Source organism: Mobula hypostoma, chromosome 11 (assembly GCF_963921235.1).
Source record: "Mobula hypostoma chromosome 11, sMobHyp1.1, whole genome shotgun sequence".
NCBI classification, from domain to species: domain Eukaryota; kingdom Metazoa; phylum Chordata; class Chondrichthyes; order Myliobatiformes; family Myliobatidae; genus Mobula; species Mobula hypostoma.
Genome location: NC_086107.1, coordinates 42855302 through 42867390, shown reverse-complemented (window position 1 = coordinate 42867390; position 12089 = coordinate 42855302). Strand labels below are relative to the sequence as shown.

The following is a 12089-nucleotide window of genomic DNA, read 5'->3' as shown; positions in this document are numbered from 1 at the left end:
ACTGCTTCTGCCTGCATATGATCCATATTCCTTCAACCCTCTATATCATTGACTTCAGAAAGTAGCATAGTGCACATGCTCCTGATAACAGCAATGGTGTTGAGGTCGAAAGCTACAATTCCCAGGAGTGAACATCATCAATAGCTTGTTCTGGTGCAAACATATGACTTTGACATCCACTATCTTGAAATGCTTCAAGAGGTTGATCATGGCATGCATCAACTCCAGTCTGTCATACAACCGCAACCTAGTGCAATTTGCCAGTCTGTAACAGCACAATGACAGATGCTAGCTCCCTGGCTCTACATTTCTGGAGCATCAAGACAGTAAAGGTAGCTACTTTAGGTTGTACTTTATAAAACAACAGTACTAGTCCTAAGACTCAATACCTCGACTTCCAGTTGGACCCTCAACGTCCTGAACAACGTGGTACAGTCAGTAAGAACAAGAAGCAACACCTCCTCCATGATTATTCTCATCACCGGTCCTCCACGAGACTGCATCCTCAGCCCTCTATACACTCACTCCAGCATGGCCAGACTCTGCTCCAACTCCATCTATGTTTGCAGATAATAGCATGGCAGTGGGCCGTATCTCAAATAACAATTAGTCAGTGTAAAGAAAGAAGATAGAGAGACTAGTGACATGGTGTCAAGACAACTTTCCCTCAATGTCAGCAAAACAAAAGAGCTGGTCAGTGACTTCAGGAAGAAGCAGGGGGTGCAATATATATGCCCTTGTTTCCATCAATGGTGCTGAGGTCAAGGGGTTGAGAGCTTCAAATTTTGAGGAGAGAACATCACCGATAGTCTGTACTGGGCCAACCACGTTGATGTAATGGCCAAGAAACCTCATCAGTGTCTCTATCTCCTTAGGAGGCTAAAGAAGTTGGCATGTCCCCTTTGACATTCACCAATTTTTAATTGGTGCACCACAGGAAATGTCCTATCTGGATGCATCATATCTTGGTATGGCAACCGCTTTGCCTGTGACTGCAAGAAACTGCGGAGAGTTGTGGACATGGCGCAGCACATCATAATAACCAGCATTCCCTCCAAGGTTCTCCAACCATTCAAAACCAGCACTATCATCCATCGAAAAATAATCTCTATTCTTTAAAAGGACCATCACGTCTTCAAACTATCCTTCTCCTTCTGGTCCCAAACAATGTTGTTACATTTTAAATACATTCCCATCTCTCCTGAAGACCATGTTAAAATCTGCCCTGTCAGGATCCCATGCATGCTAGCACTCCCATTACCTGAGTAGGTGTTATCATGGCCTGCTCTGCGAGGGCAGCCAATATGCGCAATCTTGTATCAGCTGTTCTATAACCATTGATTGACTACACCATTGTCTCCTAATGCTTCCATCATGTGATGAGTGTTTCAGTATGGAGTAAGAAGCCTTTATTTCCCCATAATCTTGAGCAGGTAATCTGGGTTGTTAATTCCATTTAATACCAAGGGATTGTGGCTCTAGAGAAGCCAACTTTTGGCAAAAAGATTAAAATATAACTCTCTCTTCCCTCTCAGGTAAATGAAAAAAAGATTAGATTAGATTCGATGATACTATTGGATAAATCACAGGGACATCATCCCAGATTGATACGAGAGCACGTACTCAATACAAAATTTCTAATACATTGTCATTAAAAGAGCAAATAATGGAAACAAATTAGGCAAGCTTACTTGAAATGGGAATCTAAGCAACAACCTTGGGTAAAAGCTCTATGGATTTGTAGGAAATACATGGCCTCTTGATCGAAATGAAGGGTCTCAGCCTGAAATAGTGACAATTTATTCCCCTCCATAGATGATGGCCTGCTGAGTTCTTCCAGTATTTTGTGTGAGTTGAGTGCATGTTGCCTCTTTTTCTGCATCAGTATTACATTACCTAGACCACTTGGAGTCACCTCATCTATGAAAACACAGAATCTTGAAAACGTGAAGCACATTGGCCCTATTAAAGGACAGCCACCTTGTCCTGCTAACACCACTTAATACCTATACCGCTGGCCCTGCTTTTTCTTCCATAAGCTTTTTTTTATCCCATCACTTGACTCAACAATTCCTGTTTTTAATATTTTCTTTGTTTTGGTGGAATGTTGAAGATACCAACAATTCTGAGTAGGAATTTAAAAAGCTGTCCTTTCTCTTCTAGATATTTCCAACAATTTTAATTCTATGACTTTTTACCAAACAACACTTTTCGTCCCTCTCCCCTCCGGAAGAAGGCTCAGGAGCTTGAAGACCCACAGGGACAGATTTGGGAACAGTTTCTTTCCAACTGTGATAAGACTGATGAACGGATCCTGACCCAGATCTGGGCCATACCCTCCAAATATCCGGACCTGCTTCTTGGGTTTTTTTGCACTACCTTACTTTCCCTTTTCTATTTTCTATTCATGATTTATAATTTAAATTTTTAATATTTACTATCGATTTGTACTCCAGGGAGCACGAAGCGCAGAATCAAACATCGCTGTGATGATTGTACACTCTAGTATCAATTGTTTGGCGATAATAAAGTATAAAGTAAAGTAACATTTTCCTCTTGAACTAAACATCCTATCATTTTATCAACATCAGTTCAACTTAACCCTTTTTCAAAATGAATATTATCAATTTTTTCAAGTTCTTTTCATAAATGATGTTCATCATAACAACTAAAAACCTCTTGTATTGTTCTGAAAACCTTTACATCTTTCTGGAAGTGCCATGCACAGAATTAACTACAATACAATGATCAGTGATTTAAACTTCCAGCATAAACTCTGTTTTTATATTCTGCCTCTGTTATAAATCCATGTAAAATTTTATAAACACATTGTCATTTTGTTCTACCATCTCTAAATATATGTGCTAATGGATACAAAAATCTTGCAGTTCATTAAAATAATTTTTGAAATAATGTCAGTTATGGTGTATTATCTTCAAGATTAATTGAGCCTAGAAATTTATCTCCATTTCCTATCATGTGGAGGATTTAACCTCCACAAAAGTTACCCTGAATTCAACAATCTGTCCTCATCACTCTACATTGAGTTGCTGTATTGACAATCACCTGCAAATATTGTAATACCGCTCCTGTACCAAACAGGGCATCATTTATTGAATGATCAACCCAAAACTGACGCTTTGTAAATTCAGTTGCAAAATAGCTCTTTGTCAGGCAAACTCTCTTCATCCACTGCCTTAAGTTTCGTGTCATTAAGGCTTTTGTAGATCCACATCATCACTTTCCCTTTAATTTCAAGGGCTTCCAACTTCTTTACAAACATCCTGTAAGGAGTTCTGCACTATGTTTTTGGAAAAATCCTTATCATGCAACATATATGCTTGCTACACACAGCAGTTATAAAGAACCAGAATCATGCTCAATGGAACTGGCATATGTCACGAAATTTATTGGTTTGCAGCAGCAGCATCGTGCAATACATAACAAAAAACTATAAATTACAATAAGCATAGAGGGAAAGAGAGAGAGATAAAATTAAATTAACTAAGTAGTGCAAAAGGGAGTGAGAAAATAGTGAGTTAGTACATGGGTTCATTTTCCATTCAAAATCTGATGGCAGAGGGGAAGAGGCTGTTTCTAAACCACTGAATGTGTGTCTTCATGCTCCTCTACCACCCCCTTGATGGTAGTAATGAGTAGAGGGCATGTCCTGGGTGATGAGAGTCCTTAATGATAAATGTTGCCTTTTTGAGGCATTGCCTTTTGAAGATAGCCCTTGATGTTGGGGAGGTTAGTGTCCATGATAGAGTTAGCCAAGTTTGCAACTTTCTACAGCTTTTTCCAATCACGTGTAGTGGCCCCTCCATACCAGATGGTTATGCAATCAGTCAAAATGCCTTCCATAGTACATCTGTAGAAACTTACAAGTGTCGTTGCTGATATACCAAATCTCCTCAAACTCCAAATGAAATATAGCTGCTGTCGTGCCTTCTTTGTAATTTTGTCAATATGTTGGGCCCAGAATAGATCTTCAGGGATGTTGACAACCAAGAATTTGAAGCTGCTTACCGTTTCCACTACTGATCCCTCAATGAGGATGTGTGCATTGAAGAATATTCCGTTGATGCATCTGGTATGAGATTTTCCTCTCAAGGTTACTTGATAAAGAGCTGAACCATATGAGGGGATTTCAGTAAACAACAAATGTGGTTTATCAATATGTGACTGAAGACGTTTTAAAAAAGCAGGGAGGATGATGTAAACACACACAAAAAGTGGAGGTTTTCCATTGGTTTAGCAAAGGGAGTGGCCTATAAGATGTTTTATTGTCTTGAGAATAAAGCTGATTGACATGCTTTTCTGGAAAGATAAAGACGGCATCATTTCTGTAATTTACAATAAGATTAGATTAGATTCAACTTTATTGTCATTGTGCCGACTACAGATACAAAGCCAATGAAATGCAGTTAGCATCTAACCAGAAATGCGAAGAATAGTGTTATTTACAAAATAACTGCAAATAAAAAGTAAGTGCTACAGCACACAAATATAAAAGTACTGAGACATGGATGCAATACTGCTTAGTTCTGTGATGAGAGGTTCAGCAGGGTCACAGCTTGAGGGAAGAAGCTCTTCCTGTGCCTGCTGGTGCGGGAATGGAGGCTCCTGTAGTGCCTACCGGATAGGAGGAGAGTAAAAAGTCCATGGTTAGGGTGAGATGCATCCTTGATAATGCTTTTCGCCCTGCCCAGGCAGCGTTTATGGTAGATGTTCTCAATGGTGGGCAATTGGGTGCCAATAATCTGCTGGGCAGTTTTCACCACACACTGGAGTGCTTTGCGGTCCGATACGGGACAATTACCATTCCACACTGAGACGCAGTTGGTGAGTATGCTCTCAATGGTACAGCGGTAAAATTCTGTCAGTATCCTGGGACAGAGGTGAGCTTTCTTCATGCTCCGCAGGAAATAAAGGTGCTGTTGTGCCTTTTTGATCAGGATGGAGGAGTTCAGGGACCAGGTGAGATCCTCGGAAATGTGGACACCAGGTAATTTGAAGCTTGATACATGCTCCACTACAGCTCTGTTGATGTAGATGGGGATGAGAGTGTGGCTCCTAGCATGCCTGAAGTCCACAATGATCTTCTTGGTCTTCTGGGTGTTAGGGGCCAGGTTGTTGTTGGCACACCACGTGGCCAGGTGCTGGACCTCATCCCTGTAGGCCGTCTCGTCATAGTCATAGTCATACTTTATTGATCCCAGGGGAAATTGGTTTTCGTTACAGTTACACCATAAATAATTAAATAGTAATAAAACCGTAAATAATTAAATAGTAATATGTAAATTATGCCAGGAATTAAGTCCAGGACCAGCCTATTGGCTCAGGGTGTCTGACCCTCCAAGGGAGGAGTTGTAAAGTTTGATGGCCACAGGCAGGAATGACTTCCTATGACGCTCTGTGTTGCATCTCGGTGGAATGAGTCTCTGGCTGAATGTACTCCTGTGCCCAACCAGTGCATTCTGTAGTGGATGGGAGACATTGTCCAAGATGGCATGCAAGTTGGACAGCATTCTCTTTTCAGACACCACCGTCAGAGAGTCCAGTTCCATCCCCACAACATCACTGGCCTTACGAATGAGTTTGTTGATTCTGTTGGTGTCTGCTACCCTTAGTCTGCTGCCCCAGCACACAACAGCAAAAATGATCGCACTGGCTACCACAGTCGCATAGAACATCCTCAGCATTGTCCGACAGATGTTAAAGGACATCAGTCTCCTCAGGAAATAGAGACGGCTCTGACCCTTCTTGTAGACAGCCTCAGTGTTCTTTGACCAGTCCAGTTTATTGTCAATTCATATCCCCAGGTATTTGTAATCCTCCACCATGTCCACACTGACCCCCTAGATGGAAACAGGTGTCACCAGTGCCTTAGCTCTCCTCAGGTCTCTCACCAGCTCCTTAGTCTTTTTCACATTAAGCTGCAGATAATTCTGCTCACACCATGTGACAAAGTTTCCTACCGTAGCCCTGTACTCATCCCCTCTGATCAGGCCAACCACCATGGTGTCATCTGCGAACTTGATTATGGAGTTAGAACCACGTAGAGGAACATAGTCATAGGTGAAAAGGGAGTACAGAAGAGGGCTCAGCACACAGCCTTGAGGCATGCTGGTGTTCAGGGTGAGAGTGGAGGAGGAGAGGTTGTCTAACTTAACTGATTGGGGTCTGTTAGTCAGAAAGTCCAGGGTCCAATTGCAGAGGGATGAGCTGATACCAAGCTGGCAAAGTTTTGTGATCAATTTGAAGGGGACCACAGTATTGAATGCCGAACTGAAGTCAATGAACAGCATTCTGACTTTGCAACAATACATAATGCCTTGGAGTGGCAATGATCTTAGAAGGACAGATGATTTCTTCGCTATACTGTCTATGAAGGTTCTCAGTCATCCAGGTCATTGTATATCAAGCAGTAGTAAATCAGGGCAACTGGACTTGCTGTGTTGTCTTGAAGACACTTTGCCACTCATTCAAGAGGCTCTAGCAGTTCTGATCCATGGTGGGTAGTTTTATTTTCTGGCTTATAAACTCTGTAAGTTGTTTAAAGGTATAGAAATTACATGCGTGTCGATAAGAGTCGTAGAGGTAATGAGGGGTCATTAGTCTTATTTTTGTATGAATGGAGGTGTGAACTATTGTGGAGACGCCGGGGTAAAGATGTTAGGACTGCACTGTAACTAGCTGATAGGTGATATCACACCCCACCCTCTCAGTTCAGGTATGGGTTTTCCAGTTTGACAAAGATGGGTTTTTTTAATCCCTCTTTCAAACCACCAGTCCTCTCCATCCAAAATGTGCACATTGCTATCATTAGAGATGTATCCATTGTCCTTTAGGTGTCGATATGCAGCTGAGTCTTGGCCTGAGCTGTTAGTCCTTCCATGTTGGGCCATCCATTTGTGAAGTGGTTGTTTTGTCTCACCGATACACAGATCTGTGCAGTTCTCTTTGCATTGGATAGCACACACAATACTGCTCTGTTTATGTTTGGGTGTAGGATCCCTGGGGTAGATGAGTTTCGATCTGAGTGGGTTTGTAGGTTTGAAAAACACAGGGATGTAGTGTTTGTTGAAAGTCCTTCTGAGTTTCTCTAAAACTCCAGCCACATATGGGATGTCTATGTTTTTCCATCCACTTTGCTCTTTCACTTTGTCTGTTGGCCTAAAGTCCCTGCTGGTTTTCTGTTGCTGCCTTGATGAAGACCCAGTCAGTTAGGTGCAAGCTTTCAATGCTTCTCTCAAAAACCTGTGCTCCTTGCTTTAGCTGTAATGTTGTTAGGTACATTCTTGGCGTGCTGATGTAGAGTTTTGATAACCCCCAACTTACGTTCTACTTGATAAAGAGCTAAACCATATTTGCTTCCTAAGGGGATTCTAGTAAACAACAAATGTGGTTCATCAATATGTCACTGAAGATGTTTTAAAAAAACAGGAAGGGTAGCTATACTGTTATGATCACTTCATGAAATCTAACAGGCAAGCCCTTTTTGTGTGGCAATGTCACCTCATATCTTTAAATGGACTTTGAAGGTTGCCTGTTGGATCCATGCCAGCTCCCAGAGGAGCAAACCCATTCTTATAGTTTTAAATAAACTGTTCGTCTGCAACTTATTCTCTCTCACATTTACCTGTGATTCGACTTTGGTCTTCTTTGCCATTAACTTATATCAAGCAGTAGCTCATCGTAGCTACCAGTACATCATAGAGTAAGAGTCTTTCCCCAGAGCACCCAGGGGAAATCCTCATTGGTCGCAGTGAGAACCAAGTCTTCACTGACAGCACAAAGGGGCAGATCGAACGAGACCCCTGGAGCCGAGGTGGCATTCCTAAATGCTACACCACAAACTGAGTCTGTGAATCCTTTCTCATGCAGAAGGATGCCTGACACCAGACCCAGGTCATCACTTTTGATTCATTCCTGATCTACTATCCCCAGTTTCCCATGATGACACTGCTATCCACTGTCACCATCCACTTCCCCTTGCTACCCCTTAGCTGATCTGTGCTCCTCATCAAAACACTATTCCACCCCTGACATTCAAACACCATCCCTCCAGGCATGGGTCATCCTGAATTCCTGGGACAATAGTTTGAAAGAATAAAAGTCAAGAGCATTTCTTCTCTCCAAATTTGTGACAATATCCATATGTTCATCATGATTTAAACTTGTCTCATTGACAATAAATCCAAAATTACTTATCAGCCAACACATTGTCCCACAGTCATTATAGAGTAGGAAAATGTAGGAGTTAACATTAGCTAATCAAACAGCAGGAATACTCTTTGCTCTACTCTAGGTACCTATTACATTGACCTGAAAGTTAGCAAACTTACTGCTGAACCAAAACATATAGATGGATTTGAATTCACATTCTGCCAGTCCTCTCATTCTGAATTGACTCAAATTGATCTTCTTAATCAAGATTTCTTTTAAAAATGCTTGTTTCTTTTCCACAATTAATCTCTACTATAATTTTTAGTGAAAATTTCTATGAGTTCATGTAATTTCCCTAAACCCAAGGCTACAATGAAAACAAAATGCTACTCATTATATAGAACCAAAGCAAAAAAATACAGTATGTACAATATTAAATTGACAATTGCACACTTTCAATACCTATAAAAATACTGATACTGCTTCAAAGGCAATACGATCAAAAGCAATCTCACCACGTCATTTTCCTGAAGTGTGGGGAATTAGATGAAATAAAAATTACTGTATTCCACCTTAAGTAGTTGATTTCCTATTTGAATTTGAAACGCATTGCAAGATTTACAATCCATTTTCTAACCTTTTTCACAAACACTGTCCTACAAATATCACTTCAAAGTTCAAAGTAAATTTAACAAAGTATATATACGTCACCATATACAACCACAAGATTAATTTTCTTGTGGGCATACTCAATAAATCCAAAACCATGATAGAATCAATGAAAGACCACATCCAACCAATGTGCAAAAGACAATAAACTGTGAAAATACAAAAAAAAGAAATAATAATAAATAAGTAAGCAATAAATACCAAGAACATGAGATGAAAAGTCCTTGAAAGTGAGTCCATAGGTAGTGGGAAAAGTTCAGTGACAGGGCAAGAGAAGTTGAATGAAGTTAACCTCACTAGTTCAAGAGCCTGATAGTTGAGGGATAATAGTTGTTCCTGAACTTGGTAGTGTGAGTCCTGAGGCTCCTGTACCTTCTTCCTGATGATAACAGCGAGAAGGGATCATGACCTGGGTGGAGGGGTCCTTGAAATGTATGCTGATTTCTCACAACAATGCTCCATGTAGATGTGCTTAATTGAGGGGAGGTCTTTATCGGTCATGGACTAGGCTGTATCCATTACCTTTGTGCTATATAATTCCAATTATAATTCTCAGTTTGGAATAACATTATTGCAAGGTACTCTGTAAAAACTTGTAACACTGCATTGAGTGCCAGGAAATAAACACCGTTAAATCTTGGATATAAAATAGAAACATTCTAATCATATTCTCTGCTTCCCAGTGTGGTAATTTTCTTTTGTCTGTCATGCATGATTTATCTGACAGGATATTTCATTGCCAACAAACAAGCCAACTGACTTGACATGAAAATACAAACATATTTGAAGAATCTGAAAAGCAGTGCAGTAAATGCCACCCGCATCTTCATCTTTCAAAAGAACTTACCCCAGAATAATTAAAATTCAGAAATGACTTCAAATTCTTCACTACTTTGCTAGCTTCCATGTCTCCTTTGAAATCCTCAATTCACTTTCCCAGTCGAACGAGCTTGTGCAACTCTGGAAGGAGGAAGCAGTATTCTAACAAACACAAAAATCTTTCCAACATCACAAGAGACTTGAGGTCTTCAGTTTTTTACTAACCACTGACAAGTTGCATTATAGGACTCCGATTTATCCCCTACCCACTGAAATAAATACCTCAGCAGTCCAGACTAGCCTCAGAACTTTTATTTTGGTTGAGACACCACATCATGCCGTCAGTCAAGCAGTGCACAGCTTTAACTGGGCTTCAGTCCAAACAGACATAAAACTATTCTGGTTGTGTCTACTGCTGCAGCCAAAATGTTCAAAGTGATTTCCTTGTAAAATCCCTGATGGTGGCTAAATAGAATGCATTTGGAAGATTAGATGATTTAATACACTTCATGTCTTCAGAAAAACAAATTTAAGTAAGTATAAATATGATAACAGAAGCTGCTAATGCAACCAAAATAGAAAATTAGAGAGCAGATGTGCAAAGGAAGCAGAAATTCCAGGAAATACCTTGAACAGGAATATGCAAATAATTTTAATAATGCATTGCTGCGCAAAAAGTCCCATACTATATAAATACAAAAGGTAAAAAAACAAAGCTATGTCAATACATACTGTACATACCATTCACCTAAGCAGAGCTTTCACCCAGATTCCAGGAAACTGATGCTGCAGCAGTTACACTGCTCGTGCATTGTTACATTAAATTCAGGTGTTTCCTCTTGAAGTTGCATTGTTGCCAGCTTCTAATTTGAGGCCTGCTGAAGTTTTTCACTACAATTCCTGGAAATTAAACTGATTCATTTCTGAATTTAGATAAAAGGAATTAAAATAAAATGTTACATTTATTTTTGGTGTAACATTATGTATTATGTTTACTTTATTGAGATAATGTATTTACACTTGCGCTTCTAATAGTACGCTCTCGCATGAGAGGGATCTGCGCATTTGGGTACATTGTCCCCTGTTCAGAGCAGCACAGGATGGCAGTGAATGCCAGTGTTACCAATGATGGCTATATTTCAAGAATCATACTCAAACCATCTACCGAATGATTTTCCAACTACTGAACTCGTCAGAGGATAGTTGTCATTATCTGCAGAAATTATTGCCATGCAGTCATGGCGTTTAAAGTCCACTGGTAAGAATTTAAAATCATTGAACTACCCTAAAGTGAGGAGGAAGCTATTCAATCCTTTGAATTTGTGCTGTCAGTCAATCAGGTTATGGCTGAAATGTACTCAGTTTATTTTTGCCACCTTTGTCCTTTCTCCCAATCATGTTCTTATTTATTTTAAATCCAAAATACTTCATACAATTTTACTCAATGTTTATTAGTACCTTTAGACAATTGGAATAAAATTCAATTAAGATTTGTTCTCATTAAAATATCATAAATGGGACTAACAAAAGACATGCCATGTCCTTTGGAATTAATGCTGCATTTATATTTTTATCATCAGAGGTGCATTACAAAGGGTCAGGATTTAATTAGGACAAGTATTGCCAAAAAATACCTTCTCAATCTGTGAAACATTTTTGAAAATTGCTTTAACTTTCACAAAATAGGTAGATGTCAACTCATTTGAAAACTGCTTGTGCTGATTTCTTCAGACTCAACAGGGTTTTTTTGACTCAGGAAATAGGAGCAGGGGTAGGCCACCAAGCCTCTTAAGTCTATCTCATCACTGAATATCATCATGGCTGATCGATGCTGGCCTCATCTGCTCTTCTGTGCCAATTCCCCATAAACCAATGTTACCACCATCTGACAGAAATTACCAATTTAAATTGTCACGTGACTGGCAACAATGAATATAGAAATGAGTCAGGTTTTATAAACAAATAAACGTTTATTAAACTCTGCTCAATATCAGTAAAAAGATAAACAAACGAATCCTTAACCGGAAGTAAACTGCTATGCGGCCATTTAATAAACCGCCAAACTCAGTAATAGTTCTTAAAGCAGTAAATGTGAACACAGTATTAAAGTGGTAAATTAGAACACAGTTCTTAGAATGGTAAATTTGAAAGTCCAGGAGATTTATACAGTCATTTAGGGGAGACTTTCCTAAAGTAAAGAATTCCTCGAAGACTTGACGTTACTGCTGATCCCAGCTGGAACTTGCCTTATCCGCAGGATTCATGACGATGGAAATAAACGGCTTAAAAAGAACTGACCTTTTCCTCTGTAGGAAAGATGCTGCACAGCCTTTTATGCTTTAACAGACATTATCTCATGCAGATCACTCTTTCTTGAACGAATTCAATGATGGTCGATCCTCTCCAATACTTGCCGAACGACTCCTTCA

The 12089-nt window shown here is 39.8% G+C and overlaps 1 protein-coding gene across 1 annotated transcript in view; it reads right to left on the bottom strand.

Moving 5' to 3' along the window:
• LOC134354273 (protein inscuteable homolog) overlaps window positions 1–9873 on the bottom strand; it is a 433993-nt gene extending 424120 nt beyond the window's left edge. The window contains exon 1 of the mRNA XM_063063187.1: window positions 9689–9873. Within this exon, the coding sequence (XP_062919257.1) occupies window positions 9689–9748 (60 nt within the window). The 5' untranslated portion in view covers window positions 9749–9873. The remainder of the gene's footprint in view (window positions 1–9688) is intronic.
• Between the last annotated feature and the right edge of the window lie 2216 nt (window positions 9874–12089).